The sequence below is a fragment of the Sarcophilus harrisii genome, chromosome 2, assembly GCF_902635505.1.
Source record: "Sarcophilus harrisii chromosome 2, mSarHar1.11, whole genome shotgun sequence".
NCBI lineage: Eukaryota > Metazoa > Chordata > Mammalia > Dasyuromorphia > Dasyuridae > Sarcophilus > Sarcophilus harrisii.
The window spans coordinates 309983970-310005818 of NC_045427.1; the positions used below are offsets into that span (position 1 = coordinate 309983970).

Genomic DNA, 21849 nt, shown 5'->3' on the forward strand with positions numbered 1-21849 from the left:
AACCACGCTCTTTATTTCTGGATCCAGCTTTCCTCATTCTGGTTTATAGAGTGCAAACTGCCCACTTCTCACAAGATTCTAATAAAGATTTTCTACCTTCAGTTTGAGATATCTCTGAGTAGTCAATTTGGGTTGGGGTCTCTGTATCCCCCACACTTCTATATTTCATCTTGACTATGCAATGTTTGTTTTTGAACCTTATACACTTTACCTAGAAGAATAGTCAGAAAACTTTTTAAAGGCAAGATAAATCTCTGTCCTGTTATATTTCTTTCTCAAGATGTTTAAAATAATTTAACTAACAAATCTGTTTCTGGAAGATGTGTGCTAAAAATGAAGGGTACTGAGAACTTCTACAAGACAAATACATGATCTCAGCTTAAGTTAACAGGTTTCCAATTGGTCAAAACATACATAAATGGAGATTGTGAGATGTTACTTGGAAGAAAAAAGGCAAGTTAGGATTACAAAATATTTATATTGCTGCTTTTAACTAATATGTCAATTCTTGGTTTTTTCCTTGGACACTTTTAGAAAACAGCATTTTAAGGACATACCAATTACATATTAACATTTATTTTTAGATTTTTGATCCTTCCAAAAGCCAGCTGCCCAATCTAACTCTAATATCCAAGTAGGCCAAATCAAAAAGTTAGCATTTCACTATGAATCCATATATACATATACATTTGTGTACACACACACACACACACACACACACACACACACGACTGTATTTTACCTATCTCTAGAAATAAAAAGGGAAAAATTAGATACCTTAAGTAGTGAGTACTGACAACTGGCTATCACCAGGCAGAACTGGAAGACCCAGATGTCCCTAAAAAAGCCTTGTATAAGGAGGACAGATCCCAAAAAAGCAACAAGAATAGCCAGGATGACAGACAATACATTTTCTAGTATCTCACGATTCCTGAAAAATAGAAAAATTTAAACTGAGTAAATAAAATAATTTATAAGTTCTAGAAACTAAGACAAGGAGAAGGAAGAGAAATTATTAATATAAAGGTGTAATAATAATATTTAGTTAGGGAAAAATTATAATTATAATTTTAATGTATATGTTATATACATTATATATTATATATATGTTATTTATTATAATGTATAAATTATATTCTAAATTAGCTTCCATTTTAAAAGAAACCAATAAAATTAGAATGCTTTATGTTAATCTAAATAATAAAACTGGTATGTATTAATCTAAATTTGCTATGCAGAAATATTACTTTTTTACACAAAGCTCATACATTTTTATAACAAAAAAATTAATTTCACCTCTATTGAAATGTTTTCATTTTAGAGGGCATGCCATTTATTAAAATAAATGCTAAGAGAGCTTAAAAGTCTAAAAATGCTAAGCAGGTTATCAAAAGAGGTTAAATCTGGAAACTTAATTCTTAAAATATATTTTATTGGAAGACTGAATGTAATGCTATGTTACAAACCTCATTACATAAAATTAAATTTGACCTTTGTCTTTCTCTTTTTATTCATTCAATTTAGAGTAAAACCAAGTTTCATCACATTATACAAAGATTATAAGAATATTACTTGATAGAACATTGAAATTTTCATCATAATTATAATAGACATTACAATAAATATCATAATAAAACAGAATGAACATATTAGTGATGATGGCCAGGGCATGTGATGGGTTCAGAAACAAACTAAAGACATTAATCATGTAAGCTACAAGGTACTCATAGAAAATTCAATAATTTTGAATCTCTCATCATTCCATTTTAATTTATAAAATAGTTTTTACTCACTTTGCTTTGGTTACCAACAACAGATGTGAGGCCTTCTAATCATTCCACTAAGTTCAAAAGGGCATCTTTTGCCATAGGAGTAAACTATGCCACCCTATATCTTCCAATCTATTCTATTTGGTACATCTATATTCTTGTAGCTTGCTATTAAGGAAAAACATTTAACTGTACAACTTCATGTTAGTTATAGCCATCTCTTGTGAAGGAGCTAATAATTGATTGTTTCATGAATAGATTTATCCTTTCTGATCTTGCCTACTTAAAAGTCATAAGACAATTTTTAAATGGATCTAGAATAACTATAGAAATATATAGAGTGGGAAGCCACAACAGCATTATTTGAATATGATGAAAATATTCCCATTGATTCTTCTATACAGACTAAGCATATTTAGAAATGGATAAGACTTTAAACAACATCTACTCCAATCCTTTCATTTTATAGATAAGGAAACTGCAGTTCAAAAAAGTTACATGATTTGTCCACGGTCATTTAGGTAACTAAGTGACAAAGTCAGGATCTGAACTCAAACCTATTGTATATAACATTATAACATCAAATGTTTATGAAATGACCAAAATCTGTTAAGACACTATTCTAGTCACTAAGAACAAAAACAAAAATGAAACAATTTCTGCTCTGAAGGAACTTACATTTTATTTGAATGCTTCTACCCCCTATGATAAAGTTTATTTGTAATCAAAGAAGACCTCTATTTTTATTACAAAGAGTAAAAACAGATATAACTTACAAATCACAATACATTCTCACCTATCAAACAGGGCTAAAAGAGTAAGTCTGTCAAAGTTAATGCCAATCCAAAGTTGGGGCAGAATCCAAAAACGATAGTAGTGTTCTACTTTTTGGGCAGCTTCTTCTTGTGGTGGCATATGTTCCTGAAGATCAGGGCTTAAATCTATATCTTGTTGCTCCAACAAATCTGGATCAATGGTCAATAGTCTATTCAATCGAATCTGGGGAAGAGAGAGCTATAAGAAGATTAGCATTGGAATCATATTCTAGTGATAATATATCCAACTCACAATTCAAGACCTGACTATTCAGTTAAAAACTTTGGATAATTAAAAATTATCTAGTTTCATTTACTTTGTTCCTTAGAAAACTCCTGCCATCTGTGGGGTATGTCTCTCATTGTTAGTAATTCAAGGAAGTAAGGAACAGAAAGTATTATATCTCTATAAAAAAAAAAGATTTAATAAGGAAAAGTTTGAAAACTGATAGATAGGTTTTTTGTTCATTTATGAATTTTTATTAAAATTTTCTGTTCACAATACTATATGATGACCAGTTCTGATGGACCAGGCCATCCTCAGCAACGAGATCAACCAAATCATTTCTAATGGAGCAGTAATGAACTGAACCAGCTATGCCCAGAAAAAGAACTCTGGGAGATGACTAAAAACCATTACATTGAATTCCCAATCCCTATATTTATGCACACCTGCATTTTTGATTTCCTTCACAAGCTAATTGTACAATATTTCAGAGTCTGATTCTTTTTGTACAGCAAAATAACGTTTTGGTCAGGTATACTTATTGTGTATCTAATTTATATTTTAATATATTTAACATCTACTGGTCATCCTGCCATCTAGGGGAGGGGGTGGGGGGGTAAGAGGTGAAAAATTGGAACAAGAGGTTTGGCAATTGTTAATGCTGTAAAGTTACCCATGCATATATCCTGTAAATAAAAGGCTATTAAATAAAAAAAAAAATTTCTGTTCACTAAAACCACTACAAAATATTAGTATTCTAAAAATTCTTCTGTTCTAACTGATGATTATTTACAATGAAACTAAAATGTTTCTTTAACATATAGCTGTGGCATTCTTCACAACAAATCTCAATTCTTTTGACTAAATTTTGATGTTTTGATCTCATGTGTTTCTAATATTGCATTTAGACCATCCACTCATCAACCACTACTTAAAAACCATTAGCAATTTTTTTAAAGTCACCTTGTAGCAAAAAAAAAAAAAAAGAGAGAGAGAGAGAGAGAGAGAGAGAGAGAGAGAGAGAGAGAGAGAGAGGTGGAAGTGGGAATTACATGTAACAAAATTAAATGGAGATGGAGGATTTTAAAAATCTTTGCCTCACAAAGTTTCTAGAAATTCGTTTTAAGAAAAAGTTACAACTATGCTCTTCTCACCATCACAGCAATTTCTGATTTGGTCAAATAATTTTTCTTTCTGTAACTGACACTTCTCTATGTATTCATAAATTTAACTCTCATACCTGAAATTCTCTTTCCTTTCCTTTTTGCTAAGGATTTCTCAAAATCCTTAAGACCTTGCTCATTACTCACCTCTTTTCTGTCATTAGTACCAATCAACCCCATAGCATTATTACTATTTGGTGGTTCTTCAGCAATTATATACCCATCAATCAATTTCTTAAGCTATTTACTAAGCACTGTACTTGGCAGTAGGGATGCAAAGATAGCAAACAACTATCCCTGGTCTCTTAAAAAGCTTACATTCTGTCTATACAGTAACTAGTAGTATGTTAGCCTGAATTTGTTGCTTCATAAAGATTTTATGTGAATTTGTATTCTTCAACTAGATTTAAATTTGAAGACTAAGGAGGAGTCATTTACTACTTTTAAAAAAAATCTCATAAAGCCAAAATATAGTCCTGTTGTCATTCAGTTACATCCAACTATTTGTGATCCCATAGGCCATAGCATATCCATGTTATCCATAGGATTTTCTTGGCAAAGCAACTGGAGTAGTTTGCTATTTTAATTTTAATGCTATCGAGTAAAAGTCTTTTAAATGATATCACTATAATTCAGTAAATCATTACTACTTCTGCTAAAATCATAATACAAAAATTCTATTTGTGAACTTGTACAGTTAAAAATTTTGCTGCACACTTCAAAAACTAAATTTAGAAAGAAAGTGACTATTTTTAAATCTCCACATCAACCTTTAAATGTTACTGATCTACAAATAAATGTAAAATGCATTTATAAAATAATGCTATAAAAACAAATGGAGAGATAAGAACAGAAAATTTTTATTTTCAATAATTCACTTGTATTTCACCACCTCAAAATTGCATTAACTTGTAAATACAAATAAAAAAACCTACCACATCATGGGGATAAAATCGAACTGAGGTAGAACTGGATACATGAGAGTCCGTGTCACTAAAATAAAATGAAGACATTTAAGATTATAGTTTTTGTAAGCAATTATCTGGAAATTAGATGTATGCTTATATAATTATTTTGCCATTTGCAAGTTTCAAAATACAATAATTTTATAAACAAATACATGATTCAAAATAAATTTCCATAGTTCAACTACTTTCATATTTTAAGTGTCCAAGCTAATTCTAACTTTTATAGAACGACTTTTTTCTCTTTCAGTCCTGTTAAAACAATTAAGTATTTCCATTTCCTCTGTACTCTTTGAATCTACACGCAATGCTAATTTAATCAAAAGTTTTAGTAATTATAATATATTGCTAGGTCAGCTAGAAAAGGAATTCAGTCACTATATAGTGTTCTATAAAATATATTCATGAAGCATAATAAAGTAGTTATATAGGGCTCTTAAGTCTTCTATTCTTTTACTTTACTAGTGAGGAAACAAGAGGCCCAAAGAAGTTAAGTGATGGAGCTAATATAGAGCAGAATTTATAGCACTATGCCCTCTAATTCTAAATCTAATATTCTTTCTACTATACTATGAAGTCTCTCATATGGTTGGTTCTAAGTGGTCAAATAACTTCAGAGCAGAAGTTGATGGTATACTAAGGATTCTGACTTGAGTCAGAAGGAACTTGGGTTTGATTCTAGCTTCTTATATGTCACCATGAGCAAATGACAATCTTTCTAAGCCTCAGTTTTCTCTCTATAAAACAACAATATTTTATAGTTGTTTTATAGGTCCAAATGGGATAATGTATGTAAAATTCTTAAGAATTCTACAGAAATGTCATAAAGTTCAGTTATTCTAAGACTGGTTTAATACCCTTCTAGTAAAGCTGTTTTAATTTGACCACATATAAACATCCTTCAATGATGTATAACCTCAAAGATAACTGATCATTAAAATGAAGTTCAATAGAAAAAACACTTAGAGCTTCAACCTAACCTCACTTAAATAACATTCTCATTCTATACATGAGCAAAATAATTTAAATGATAGCTTCATTCACTAGGGAAAGGATAATTGAGAGGAGGCAAAAAAACCAAACAACTTTGCAGTGATTCTAAAACTGAGAAATCCTGATTAGCAATGATAACTAATTTATAGAAGCAAACACCTGGAATATACTTCAAACTCATTCCTAACTTGAAATTTTTTTCTCTATTCAAAATTCAGCTCAGTTGCCAATTCCTCTAAGAAACCTCTGATCTTCCTGGCAGAAAGTTGTCCCTCCATCTCCTTTTTGCCCCATGACACAATTCTCTGTATTCTTATTTGTCTACATGTCATATCTCCCTAATAGGGGATAAAATCCTTTCAGGGTAAGGAAGGTATCTATTTTTCATGTAGCACCTAGTTCTTCCACAGAGTAAATACATAATAAAATTTGCAATTGAAACTTAGTTTGACCCCCCCCAAATGCTGTCTTTTTTTTTTGCATTTCATTCCTAAAAATTAAATGTGAAAAAAATCCCCATTTTCAGAAATAGTCCACCTTCTACTTGTCATATGGAAGTCTAATGACTTTATTAAAAAATAAACACAAAACACACTTGATAATCCTCAGAAGGAAATGTGATTTCAAAATGAGAAAACATAAAAAAGGTTGATGACATGCAATTTTAAAATATTTTATTGTAAATTTTTTATATAAATGCAGTTCAGCATAAATGCAGGAAATATAGAAACCATATCACTTCTGAAACCATATCACAAAAGAATTCCCCTGCACAAGAAAAAATATAAAGAAAAATTTGAAACCTGAATCTAACTTTTTTCTAAAATACTTCTTCCCAATTTCCAAGGAAAGTGTTTCTAGTTAAAAACAAAACAAAACCAAAAACTGGAAAATAAGCTCTGACAAATTAACTAAATCTACACAAATATAAAGATTTATTTTATATCCACATTTATGATTCAAGGCTTAGAAACTTAAGTTCAAAGCATTTGGCTAAAAACAAAAAAGACAAAGTAATATTAATTTGAAACTGAATTTGCACACACCAGATGTTGGATGCTCTTCTTGCTGCTGGTTCAAAATTCACAAGTGACATGTCACAGCCACCAGTCTCATAAAGTGTAGAAGAGAACTTACCTACCAAAAAAAAAGGGGGGGAGGGAGGAAGGGATAGGGTGAAGACAAAGGGCCATTAGAATATGGATGCAGCTCCCACTTCCCCCTTTTGCCCTATAGCTTATGTAACTGTTATTAAGAGAAAAATAGAATATAAAATTCTAAAGGTTAATTGTTTCATAAGTCATCAGAATATAAAATTTAACATGACTATCATATAAGACAGAACTTCAACATATATAAAATGGAACTAAAATAAATACATAGTTTTGCCGTTGTTTCTAAAATGGACTTATCTCTAATTTAAACCTATCCAATTCAGTACAATAAATCTAGATAGAATCAAGTGAATTTAATATTACTTAGAAATGATCATAATTAACTTGCCAATGATGTCAAGAGACAATTATGTTGCAAGGCTGCTTTAATCTCAAATAATAAAATTCTAAATTAACTTTGCTGCTCATAAATTTAAAGCTTTGTAAGAATAGTTCAACAAAAGAACAATCAATTATGCTAACATCACATTAGTTTTAGATTTAAATTATTTAATAGCATAGTAATTTTCTAACCCACTGTAAGTCAAATGATTGGAAATTTAAGAAAATTCAGCAAGAATAATTATTTATCATAATATAAGCCAATCCAAAAACTGCCTCAAAATATACACAGGAAAAAAAAAAACAACAACACAATTTTTAAATGACAATTGTCCTAAATGGATTACATTTTAAAAACAAATGACTATGAACTTGGCAGACATCAAATTGTTGTGTTGTCTTGGAAAAAAAATACTGCTCTAAATAATAATATGAAAGATTTTCAGGCGCTCAAAGATACTTAATTGTTTGTGTTTGTTTACTCCAAAGGCAAAAATTCGCTGAAAAAAGTAATTTCCTCATTTACAAAGTGAGGGAACTCCCCCTTATGAAGACATATCAAAAAAGCTTAAGATAAAATCATGGTCCTCAGATACAGAAAGTGGGCAATGAATAGTAGCTAATAAGGACAAGAGACTGGACTTAACACTTGAAATCTTGACAGTAAAATCAGTTTTCTATTCACTAAACTAAACTACCTCTTGCTCTAATCTGAATACACACACATACAAAAAAAATCCTTCAAACCCAATAAATCTCCTTCCCCCCAAAAGGTATAATGCAATACTCCTCTCTCCTCAATTTCCAATTTTAAGTCCCTGGATTCTTTGGTATTGTTGCTTACTTTGAAAGACTGGGATATTCATGGAGTTTTATTTAAGTAACTATGATTTTTTTAAACAGGAAAGTGAGGGGAGCTAAAAACAAGTTCAACTCTCTTTTCTCTTTCTCCTGGCTATAGCAATCAAGATTATTAAAGAAGATTAAAAAAAAAATACTTTAAAAAAAACTTATTTTGAAATAAACAAAAAAACAAAAAACCATAACCAAGCACTTTCCATGAAGGCCATCCTGCTCCCATTATCTGCTGTATCATCCACAGAGGAAGGTCAAGTGAGACCTTTTTTATCAGGTCCTGAGGCTGTTTTATCAGCATGACAGGGATATTTAATTCATCACATTAAACAGACCCCGCTTCTCTGCAAGGCTGATGTAGGCACAGTTAAACCCCACAAATAACATGACAAAAGCAATCTCATTATCCTGTATTATACTCCACTTCCAGCTTTCCTATCATGTAATTGCTGACATAAACATAATGTACACGTGAGTTTGTTCCTAAGGGCCCTCCCCAATTCTTTATATCTCATCCTAAAACTCACTATTTTCTCTTTCCTTTTAAAATGCCATTTACTCAAAACCTGTGGCTAAATAATTTTTGGATTTCGCCCATGAATCTTTTTTCACATCAATAAAAAGGTATTTCTGGCTACAAGAATGCCTCTGAGTTCTTCACATTTAGCACTATTTGATACTTCACTTTTACTTTGAACCTTGAGCCAAGGGCCATAGTAAGCTTTTCGAGCCAAGGTATCCTTCATAATAGAACTTCCTTGAATAATAGATCTCTTAGGCTAGGAGGAAAAAAGTTTTTTTTTTTTTTTCAAATTCCATAAAGGAATGATTATCCATTTTGTGGGATATCCTCTTAGCTTTAAACACTTCATTTACATATCAACAACTTTGCCAGAAAATGAACAAAAGAACTAACTGAAACAGAGGTCAGTCTGGCGTATTACTGCACAGTTGAGCTTTAACTTTAGTGAATTGAATGCTTAAACACAATTACGCTGGGGAGGCGTAAAATATAAGGGGAGGACCACTTGGTGAGTCCCTGCCTGGGATAATAAATGATTGAAACTGAACACTGATTTTATAGAGAGAAGAAAGCATCTTCCATAGAAAGGCAAAAGTTTTTGACTAGATCATGAAATTATGAAAAAGTAGGATTAGTGCCACCTCAATTCTTCCCTAAGTAATTCTGATTGGCCTACCTCTCAGATAGGGAGATAGCTAAGTGAGCAACTGCTGCCTTATTACCTTCAATGAAGAGATGGGATTAGCACCAAGGAGGTACTATTAATGCTCTCTCCCGAAGGACCATAAGCCTCAAAGTCAAGCAAAGTTAAAGATAGGGTCACTTAAGAATGACTCTGATTTTACACAATTTATTCTCTTTGGTACTAACCAGAAGGAAATCATGGAGAAACACCACAATCAGATTGATATTGTTCTATCCTGAAATGCATCATCCCAATCTCAGTTGTTTGTGCCAAATCAAATTGAGTATCATTAATGGCTACAAACTAAGGGACAAACTAAAATAGGAAACAAGTATAATGTTTTCCATCTAGTTTTTTCTGCATTTCCTTCAAGTCCTAAATGCTAAAAAGACTAAATTATGAGATTAAGCCATAATCTCAGACATTATTTAATGAAACAAATTTTGTTAAGTAGGCTCTAGTAAACTAAATCAAGTTACAGATTAAACTACTTGAGAGAAATCAGCATGTATTAAATTTAGAGGGGAGATTTACATATCACTTAGATCATGGAAGAAACTCAAGTTTTTCTAATGGCATTTGCTCAGCATATTGCCTTAATCCCAAACAGAAAATGTATTCTGCATTAAATTCTGATCTCCCACAATTACTCTATCAGAAGAACATATTACAATTTAAATGAGACAAAGTTTCAAGCCAAACTTCAAATTAAATTTGAATTTATAATTCCCAATACAAAATCACAAAAAAAATCACTTCTCCTAAAATTTAGGTGATTCATCTATACTTTACCTAAATAATTAAATTCTGTTGAATCATTTCAAACTACCTACTTATTCAAACTACCTATGCTTATTCTCTAGTAATCAAAGTCAACTTCTATTAGAATAAAATGTATCACCTTAGAGGAAGGAATGTGCTACTAGCACTCAAATCTTAATCCTAGCTGTAAAACTCAAAAATCCATTAAAATGTTTCATCAGTAACAAAAAACTTTAAACCATAATTTGGAAATTTACAGTAAAGGTACTACAGTTCAGTTAAAAATTTTGGTCTATAGTTTAAAATGTCATAAATTTCTACAAACAAGGAAAAAGATTCCCACCCCACCCCCACTTTCCCCCAAACTCTGCAATCTACAACTTGACCAGGATTGTGAAGGTAGAAATAATCTCCATCACTAATAGCTGAGAGAGCTGTTTTGAGACTCTGCTTTTAAACTACCCTTTTCTGTACTTGTCTCACAGCAGTTTGTTTGTTTGTTTTTTAATGGGTGGAAGTGTTCCTCTTCAAAGTTCTCCTAAAGAAAAAGACCTTGTATACACTAGAAAATTTCTGAAATGAAAGTTCCATCTAGCCTACTTCATACTGCTCCCCTTCTGGAAAAATGCTAGTCTTCTTTCTTTCTTTTAGGCTTTAATTTTTTCAAGTTTAGTTTTAACATTCACAGTTGGCAATAACCAAAAGTCCCATATTCATCTGTCCAATTTATTTCCCATTTATTTCCCACAATTATAAATCTTGATTACCAAGTCTCATCCATGTTGGACATTCCCTGTCAAAACTAGCAGTCTTATTTCCTTTCCTAGTATTTAACAGCTTGCTTAATAGGGAGTCAGCAGGGGGCTTATTCTGTGCCAATCTCATATTAGTATTTATACCTCCATTAGTTTTTCTGTTCTTGGGCAACCTACTGTTGGACCTGTACTCACCAGCTGCCCTTTTCTGCTCCTTCTTCATTTGTTAATGAGAATGAATGTTTGAATTTGAGACATATTTTTACTCATCTTCCTGAGTATGGGGAAATTACCATGGCTAGAACTAATCACCAGGGGAGTCTACTCAGTCTACTCAGACCAGCTCTTAAGCGAAGACCTGAGTACAATTAAAAAAAAAAAAAGTCCTAAGAAAGGAGAAGTATTTTTTACTTCTGCCACTAAGTTATTACTTTCCCTTAGAAACCATGAGCTAACAATCAATCAGTGTTAAGGCAAGTAAACACTGCCTAGCTAAGGGTTAGGATATGAACCTATCTATTAAAGTCTTTCTAACTTCAATTCCAGGATTCTATTAAAAATGTCACGCTGGCTTTTAATATCATAATTTAATCAGTATGCATTTATTAAATAAGTACTATTAAGCCTCTGCTGGACAAAGAAAAAACTTATCTCTCCCCTTTATGAGCTTACAATATATCAGGATAAATATATACATTAAAAAATAAAAATTAAACATCATGTATTTCCATTCAGAAAATGCATAATACAGAATTTTGATCTTATATAAGCCTTTAATCCTATCAACTGATGAAAGAAGCAGCAAAATTTGGGAATTTAAATATAAAAGGAAGGTGCCTCTCCTTTACCTAGTTGTTGAAGGTAAAGGGCTGGAACAGATGAAGGAAATTAACTTTCTTTTTTTCTTATCTGTAAAATGAGAAGACTGGACTATGCTGTCTCCAAGGTCCTTGCATAAAAAAGTTTTATGCTTTTATGAAATGCAGTTAGGTTCTATTTGGAGTTGATTTATCTTAAAATAATGAGTTACGATTGTGGAGTGAATGTTTTTCTGATTTCTTGAATCTGCAGGGTATGACTGAATGTTATGAATGCCATCCTAAACCAGCCCAGAAAATTTTCCCTGGAAGAAATAGTCTATCAAACCCTGGAGAGAGTTCTAGTTTCATACCTTGGAGGTTGCAAACACCTCTGTGGAATAACCCTTATACTTTTACCAAACAAGAGGGAGCTTCTTCCTTTTTCTCTAGCCCACGATATGGCATCATGCAGAGAAACTAATGCAAAGAAGGGACATCAAGCAGGGAGAAGAGACATACACTCTCCAGAAGTATAAAAACTGGCCGAGTTCAAATCTGGTCTCAGACACTTAATACTTCCTAGCTGTGTGACCCTGCACAAGTCACTTAACCCCAATTGCCTCAAAAAAGAAAAAAAGATGAGGAAGTTTTTAAGACAAAGACTTTTAGAATCAAAAAAAAAAAAAAAAAAAGAATATTATAGATTCAAGGAATAACTAGCATAAGCATTAGAAAATCAAGAAAAGGAATGAACTCCAGGAAGAACAAGTAGACAAAGTCTAAAACATGACTAAAAGTAGGTGGGAGAGAAGGGGAGACAAATAGAACTAGGCAAGTCAGCATGAGCTTGGGCAATCATTAAAGTAGATCTCACTTCTACCCTGTTAGAAGTAGGAGATAAAAACCATCCCACAGATTGAGGGCATGGAGATGCATGTTGAAGATCACTGGGACCTACAAGGAAACAGGGCCAAAATTCGCACTGGCCATTGGAGACAATGGGCTGCCCAGGATTGAGAAAGCATCTAGAAGAGGCAGAATCAAGATGGCAGAGTGAGCAGAGCCTCGCTTACTTGGTATACATTTTCCACAACAATCTAAAAAACATAAAAGACCATATTCAAATTGGGAAAGCTGAGAAAAAATTCACACAGTTATTTTCCTAGCTCATAGCTTAGGAAGCCAGAGAGGTATGCAGGAAGATTCCAGTGATGAGGAAGAGAATGAACGCTGAGACAAAGGACCAGGGCAGGAAGAGATCAAGTTGCTGATGAGGAAGAGGAGTCACCAGACGACCCTTGTCACCCACTGATTAGATCCAGGCCATGGAAAGTGTATACATTCTTATATGGAGAGAGGGTAAATCTTTATTATATTATACATTATACTTTAGGAGTATCAAAGGGAGTTTAATTGACCATGGTGATTTTCCTAACATGCAAGTCTGATCACCTATCTAATAAACTCCAGTGCTTCCCTGTTGCCTCCAGAGTCAAAACAAAACCCTCTGTTGGAACGTACAGCCCTTTATGACCTATCCCCTTTAATCTTTCTAGTCTCTTTACATATTACTCCCTGTCAAGCATTCTTTAATCTGGTAACACTGGCCTCCTGGCTGTCACAAACACATTTCTCAACTCTGCATTTTTCTCTGACTATCCCCCATTTCCTAGAATGCTCTGATTCCCTCTTCCTGGCATCCCTAGCTTCCTTTAAAACCCAAATAAAATTACATCTTCTAAAGAAAGCCATTTCCAAATCCTCTTAATTCTAGTATCTTCATTCTGTTATATGTATGTATATATGTATGTTTGTGTTTGTGGTCTTCCCCATTAGATTGTGAGCTCATTGGGCGCAGGATTGTTCTTTGACTCTTTTCATATCCCCAGCACTAAGCAGAGTAACTAGTACATTAAGTGAAAGAGGGTAACAAAACAGCCTAAAAACCAAAATCAAATAATGGCGTTTATAAGAAATACATTTGATTAAGAAAAATAAAGTCTATATAAAGGCACTAAAGCAGGCTCTCTGTTAGGAAATAATTGAAATTTTAAAAGCAGGGATACAAGTCAAGATTTAAGACAAAGCAAAAATAGATCTAATTCAAATAGATAATGAAGGAAATTATATTTTGCTAAAAATTAACACAGAAAATGAATATCATTATTGAAAACATATGTACCAAATAACAAAACTTCTAGGTCCTTAGAGTTAAATTGAAGTTATAGTAAGATAAAGTAAAAATTATATTAGCAGGAAATCTCAGCTTACTCCTCAGGCCCAGATAAATCTAAATATATAATATAGAAGCTAAAGTGATGAATGGGATTTTAGAAAGGTTAAATTCATGGATCTCTGGAGAATGCTAAATGGAAACAAAAAAAGTATAACTATTTCTTGCTATACATCACAGACTCACAAAAACAAGGCCCCTTTCTTCCTTTTTTTTGCTGAGGCAATTGGGGTTAAGTGACTTGCCCAAGGTCACACAATTAGAAAGTGTTAAGTGCCTGAAGCCAGATTTGAACTCCGCTTCTCCTGACTTCTGGGCTGGTGCTCCATCCACTGTATCACTTAGCTGCCCCTATTTTAAGATAATGAAAACTTTAAAAAAATCACTTTCAGGCTCTCCATCTTAGTGGGCTTCCGTTGACATCTTTGTTTAAGGTGAGATGGTTTTTATTTCCTACTTTCATTCTGATAGGGTAGAAGTGAGAGCTACTTTCAAGGCTGCCCAAGACCATGCTGACTTGCTTAGTGCTGTTTCTCTCCTTCTCCCACGTACTTTTAGTCATGTTTTAGGAGCTGCTCTGGGGTTCATTCCTTTTCTTGATTCTCTAATGCTTATGGTAGTTCTTCCTTGACAAATTACAATTCCTCTGGAATATGAATTTCATAAATTTCCCTTCCCACAATAAGAATGCGTAATGGGCTGAAGCTCGAGTTGATGCACTGAGGTCCCAAGCATATGAGGCTAAATAGTAATTGAACCATACTCTATATATGCTTGGAGAAATAATGGCCCCACCCACTCTTTGTGCAAGTCCTGATGTGTTGTATAGGAAATGACGATTTTGTTGGGTGGAGGCAGAGGGGCAGGAAGAGAAGTGGAGAGAGACTGCTGGCTGGGTTCCAGTGGCGCCTGCTCACATTGCTAATCCCCCTTCCCCTCCATAGAGAATAAAGATTGAAGATTTTCCCTTAACCTGAATTCCTGACTTCGGCTGATTTTAAAATCCGCGGTCATCACAAGAATGAAAACATTTCATCTCTATATTTCCTGACTTTTCACTTGTCCTTTTTGTTTTTCTCTTTCATCCTATATTTTCATAGTTACTATTCAGCTTTTCATCAGGATGCTTGAAAGTCAGCTGTTACTTTAAGATTACTTAGTTGTCTGGAGAATGGAGATGTTCTTTGGTTGTACAAGTCCAGAACTGCCTTAAAAAAATACCATCTTCCATGCTCTTTACTATTTTATTGTGGTAGTAGCTAAATCTTCTTTTGACTATGGTTCCTTTGGACTTGAACTTTGACTGCTTTTATTTTTTTTTTTTTTTAACTGATTTTGGCTGTGATATTTCTTGGAGTTTTCACTTTGGGATTTTTCAGGAGATTTTTGGATTCTTTTTCAGTTTTGCTTTACTCTAATTCTGCTATAATAGTTTTTATTCCCTATACTCCCTAGAAATATGATACTCAGGTTCTTTTTTTTTTGGTAATGGCTTTCAGACAGTCCAAGTTATCTCTCTTGATCTGCTATTTCCAAGTCAGTTTTCTTTTTTAATAAAACACCTTACATTTCTTTTCATTGTTTCAATTTTTTGATTTTGTTTTAATAATGATTTCTTTTCTTATTTATTCATTTTCAGGAAGTCTGTTCTTAGGTATAGTCTAGGATTGGCTGTGCTAAGCTACTAATTCTCTTTTCTATATCTTTTATTTCTTTTCTAATTCTTTCCATTATTATTCTCATTTCATTCATAATTTCTTTAAATTCTTGCATAATTTCTCCTAGTGTTTCTAACTAATTTTGTGAGCAAGTCATATTTGTTCCTAAAGACTTTGCTTGTAGATGTTTTAGAATTATTGTCTTCTGGGTTTGTGTTGTGGAAATTCCTGGTACTATTTATAGTTCTTTATCTTTTTTTGTTCTGATTCTTCTAGCAATGTTATAGGCAACCAGAAATTGCTGGCCTAATTGCTGCCTCTGGAGACAGAGTTTATGATCCTAGACCCATTGGGAGACCTCCCTGAACTGATATCCTGAACATAGGACCGAGTCCAAGATTTATTTTCAGCATTTCCACACTTGGCACTCCAGGCACTGAATTTGTACTCCTGGTTTAGCTGCAAGAATCTATCCTGCAGATCTGGGCCAGAGATGAAATCTGAGATCAATCCCAGATGTCCCTATACTGATGGTCTACTAAGTACTGAGTCCATGATTCCAACCTATTCATTCATAGATCCCACCTTGGTCACTTGGCTGTAAGTTGAATCTGTTGTCTTGGACTGGAAAAAATGTTATTTTTTTTCTTTTGATTTTCTGATTACTATTCCAAATGGCATTCTTTTTTGGATTGTCGCTGGAATCACTGTGTAGGCATCTGAGCTGTATTGATTTCTCTTATTCCATTATCTTGGTTCAGTTTCCACAATAACGACATTTAAGTAGATCTGTGAACTATTGATTTAACTATCCTGGTCCAACCATTCTGAAAAGCATTTTGGAATTATATTGAAAAAAGCCATGAAATTACACACGCACATACCACACATGTGCTATCTCACTATCTCATACCACAAAGCAATCAAAGAGGGAAAAGACATATGTTAGAATCCTAGTGTTAACTCAATGGAATTGATACAATGCTTATTGGTCCATACATTAGAGCAAATACTTACAAGGTGTTAAGTCACTAGTATTGATAGAAACAATGCTTAAGTTAACACCTTTGAGAGTTCACACATTGGAGTTCACAAGTTCAGGAGATTCACCAGTCAGAAACCCACAATCCCACTCTCTCAGCGGAGGAGTCAACCTTTGGGTTCACACACCTTTAAGAGATTATATATAAGAAGCTCTTAGAGCTTCAGTCAGTCAGTCAGTTGAAAAGATTGAGGGGAGAGTCAGTTGGAGATTGAGAAGCCACAAATCGGAGTTGAATTAGAGGCAGAAGCTGGAAGAGCTAAAAGACAAGCTGCAAGAGCTCTTGGAACCAAGGAGTGAGATAGGCCTCTAAGAAAACTAACCGGGCTATACTGAAGGAAACAATAAAAGATTTGAACTTTTAACACCTGGCTGCATTTGGAGTGATTATTACTTGGAATTGAAACTAAGGCTGCCTCCAGAAAACCTCCCCAAGAAACCTGCCCACAGAGAACGATTATATTATACAAAAGAAGAGAACACCACACATATACATAATTTTTTTTTTAAATAATAGAACCTTGGTTTATTATAAGTTACTACAAAGTAGGAATAAACTGGGAAAAGACTGAATAAATTATGGTATATGAAGAAGTAATGGAATATTATTATGCTATAAGACAAAAGGATTGAGTTCAGAAAAACCTTAGAAAACTTGTTGCTAAAGAGCAAAACAAAGATTTTTTTACTACAGAGAAAAAGTGAGAAGAACCGAAAACAAATTACATAAAGAATAGGCAAGCCATATAAAATGAGACAGTTTCTGACAGGGAAAATAAACGTGAGGATTTATTATGGGTATCTATATTTAACCATTATAAAGGAAGATTTTTTTGTGGGATAGGGGGAATTGGAAGAAGAAGGGAGACAGTTATAGTAATAATAAAAATAGGAAGAAAAGTGTCAATGAACTATAACTCAATAGGAGATTCAGAAGTAGAAAGAGACAAGTGTTCAATACTATATTAAAAATGGAATATATTGGGTAAGGAGGAGGTGGAAAATCAAAGTGGATGTAGTGAAATTATTATTTCCTAAACAGAAGAAAACGTACATTAATATTTTAAGCATTTAAAAAAAGGAGATTTAAAATAACTGATTCTGAAATACTGACTACAAAGAAGATTTAAATGTAGAAGTTAACTCTGAGTTTCATTGCTTCAGTCTTAAAAGTACTGAATTCTAAATGATAACAGTAGATGTCCAAGATGGGGTGCACTAAAACTATGCAAAACCTTTTAAGGTCTAAGATTCCAACTTATTTTTTCCCCCCCAGTGATGGGTAGAAATATAGAGTCAGTCTAGGTGAAAACTCCCTCCCCCCAAAGCACCTAAATAAAATATGGTGAAAACACATGGAAGATTTACTATAAAAACTTGGAGCCTCTGCATACAGAATTAGAAAAAATAAAGGTCTTTATATCATCTAGTTATTTTATGACCATAGAAATTTACTAAGTATTAAACAAATGAGTCTAAATGATGAGGTCTAGATATGGGGGACCGATGAAATTAGGGTTTAATTGAGGTCTAGTGGCAGGTTTGGGGTACAGGGAGTCAAATAGAGTTCCCCTGCATCCCCTTTGGATTCGGCTAGGATATGGAGTTAAATAAGTCTAGTAGTAGTGTGAGAATTCCCAATAAAGGAATTTATTGGCCCAAAAAGCTAGATTGATAAAAGAGATTTATTAGGGGGCAGGAGGGTTGGAAGTAAGGTTAAGTATAGTTAAGGAAATAGGTGAAGGTAGAGATAAGAAGGGCACCAGAAACAGGATTCCAGTGGACAGAGGGTCCTGGCATGCCAGGCATAAGGCTGACATGTTTGGAACCTCTGCAAAGAGAGGGTCCAGCTCGGAGATTTAGCTAGAGGGGCCTGTGGGTGTAGTCCCAAGATGGCTCAGATCCAGGTCGGGCTGGGATAGGCTCGATCTTCTATTGGAATTCAAAGGGACCAGGATTTGTGAATCAAAAGGTCCTTGATTGATAATTACATCAACTAGAAGGGATTGGGAATCAGAAAGAAAGGAATCTTAAAAGGACCACATCTGCATCATTAATTCCCCACCATTTTCCCTTTCCCAGCTCAAAAAAAAAAATCTATTCTTTCATTACAGAATTGAACTTCACACACTGAAAATCTTATTCAGTGAATTTCAATTTTGAATTATTATAGGCTATTGATATTGTAAGCAGTCTCTTTTGTTATCCTTGAAGTTCTACAGTTTTAAGACTAAATTCCATATTTGTCCCTGCAAAATTCTTGATCCTTCTCAAGTCACTCAAAATTAGCAAAGAAGTCTGCTTTTTATTATAACAGATATATATATATATACATTTAAATTAAATAATAATTTATATATATTTAAATTCCATAAACTTAAATGAAAATAACTAATTATTTTCAATTTATCTAGTATATAGTTCTTTGCATAGTTATTTGTAGGCTATCTCCCCCATTAGATTAAGAGCTCCTTTAGAACAAAGATCTTTTACCTTTCTTAGTATGTTGAGAGCTTAGCGTAGTATTGTGGCACTGATTTGCCTAGGTCTCTTAACAGAAAAGATGTACAACAGAAAATAAGAGAATGAAAAGACTAGCAGACAAATTGCAGGGAATCACCTCCTTTGTTAGCATTACAAACAATATGGGCTTTTTTTTGTCTTGTTCTGTTTTGTTTTTTACTTGTGGATTCTGAAAGAATGTGGTATTCCCTGAAGAACTGTTGCTTATACTTTGTGAGAGAGTTACATTTTGAAAATAAATTTAAGTGTACAAAAGGAATGGCAGGAGCAAGAAGACCATTGCTGCCATCTCCATTCCCATATTTGCTTCATCTGTCTTTTAAGAGCCCACTCCATACAATCTGCTCCACGAATGTTGACTAGAGATATATCAAGGAGTCTCACTTAGATCTCAGGTAACCCCACAATCTCTCAGAAAGTATTCAGGCTACTTAGATATTCAAAGTTACTTGATATAACATCTTAAAAGTCTTTCTATAAATCAACAACTACTATATAATTACAGAAATAAAAACTTTTAATGGAATTTTACTGATGCTATTAAGGACTTTCCCCAAACCTCTCTACATTTCTGTTTGAAATGCAGTACTTTCATTTATTAACAAGATTAAAAAAAAACATTTTTACTTTACCTGTATTTCATATTCTCCAAAATAACAAATCAAAAACATGTATATGCACTTTTATTTCTTCAAAGTGATGTTAAGTTTTACATTTTCAATATACAATTAAATAACTTAGGACCAAAGCATAAAATCATTTTATTCTGTTTGATGAGGTTTAGATTTGGGATACCCAAATGAAATTAGGGTTACTGGTGGTCAGGGAGTTAAATGAGGTCTAGTGGTGGCGCAAGGATAGGGAGTTAAATGAGGTCTAGTGGCTGCGCAAGAGTAGGGAGTTCTGAGGATTCCCTTTCTGGCGCATAAGAGTCCCATGTAAAGGAATTTACAGACCCAAAAACCTAGATTTATAAAAGAGGTTTATTATGGGGATTGGAAGTAAGGTTCAAGTCTAGTTAGTAAAAGGTGTTAGGTAAAGAGAGGTTGGCACTAGAAACCGTATTCCAGGGGGCAGAAGCTCCTAGGAGTGCCAAGAGGGCTGGCACCCTCTTGGAACCTCTGCAAAGAGAGGATTTTAGTTTGGCTCTTTTTATAATGAGAGATTTAGCTAAAGGGGTCCGTTGAGTGGAGTCCCAAGTTAGTTCTGATACGATGGGGATTGTGAGAGCCCAGGTTGGCTCAGAACCAGTGGGAACTGGAACAAGCCCAGATCTCCTACTGGAATTCAAAGGGGTGCTTTTGACCAGGATTTGTGAATCAAAGGTGCAAGCTTTCCTGAACTGATAATGCATCAGCCAGGAAGGGCTGGGAGTAATCTGCACAAATCAATCTGAAAGGATCTCAAATCAGTTTCTTAAAGGGACTACAACCCGCTTCATGTTCATGAGAAATTATGTGCCATGATACCATGATGTTTATTTACTAAGACCATGTAAAGGCTTGTGAAGCTTTTCATGTTACACAAGAAATATATATAGTATAAAATTTAAAAGTTGTATTTTTTCAAATATAAAACAGAAGTTTAAAAATAAGTTTTATTTCAACAGCTTATTACTGAGTCAATATGTGAGTATTCAAAGAAGCCATTAAAATTATTTTAGATACTGATCTTATAAAAATACATTAAAAGTCAGAAATTGAAACTCATAAATTATAAACTAACCTTAAGGGACTCATGATAGATATGTATTTCAAATAATCTTTCAAATGGAAAAAAAGCTTGGAGAACATAGTCTAACTTTCTTTTTACATATAAGGAAACTACAACTCAGAACTTATTATTATTATTTTTTTTGGCTTAGGCAATTAGGGCTAAGCGACTTGCCCAGGATGACACAACAGCCAGGAAGTCTTAAATGCTGGAGGTCACATTTGAATTCAGGTCCTCCTGACTGCAGGGCTTTTGAAATAGTTATTTCACAGAAAGAGGGCAAGGTACTCCTTGTTTTAAGTTAGCCTTTCTCTGAAAGCTCACTATACCTCAAAGAGCTCCTTATCAAAAGAATTTCTCAAAGAAAGTTGATAAGATTAGCTAATCTTATCAAAAAGAAGAAACATTATGAAACTGAATAAATGGATTTTCAAAAAATTTATTTGCATAATTCTCTTAGTTTTCCTAACAAGAAACATTCAAAATAAGACGCCCCAACAAAATCAACTAGAAAGGTATGCACTGTAGAGATATTTATGATAGCATACATCCTAGTCTTTTGTCCCATCCAGTAGCTAATGTGAAACTTTTTCATTCACTAACTGCCTCTGTGAGTAAAAACTCAGTTACTTTTTTCCCTTATTGTATGTACTCTGTCCAGGGCATAAGAAACAAGGTTTTTATTTGCTTTTATGGTATCTACAATTTGTCTTTATATCATGAACATTTTCTTTTAACAGAATTGGAAAATCTTGAACATGCAGCCAAAGCAGTCTTTAGAGAAAATTTTTTTATCTTTAAACTCTTTCATCAACACAAAAGAGAAAGGATATATAAATAAAATAGCATGTAACTTTTTAAAACCTTGAAGTC

General features: G+C 33.4%; 1 protein-coding gene across 9 annotated transcripts in view; it reads right to left on the bottom strand.

Annotated features, from left to right (window-relative positions):
• Positions 1 to 21849, bottom strand: part of PCNX1 (pecanex 1) — a 222299-nt gene that overhangs the window by 84349 nt on the left and 116101 nt on the right. For 7 of the 9 annotated variants that reach the window (XM_031952602.1, XM_031952601.1, XM_031952600.1 and 4 more), the window contains 4 exons: positions 6978 to 7068; positions 4909 to 4966; positions 2566 to 2783; positions 778 to 931 (listed from right to left, as the gene is read on the bottom strand). In XM_031952602.1, the coding sequence (XP_031808462.1) occupies positions 778 to 931; positions 2566 to 2783; positions 4909 to 4966; positions 6978 to 7068 (521 nt within the window). The remainder of the gene's footprint in view (positions 1 to 777; positions 932 to 2565; positions 2784 to 4908; positions 4967 to 6977; positions 7069 to 21849) is intronic. The other 2 variants (XM_031952598.1, XM_031952595.1) reach the window with 1 other exon arrangement.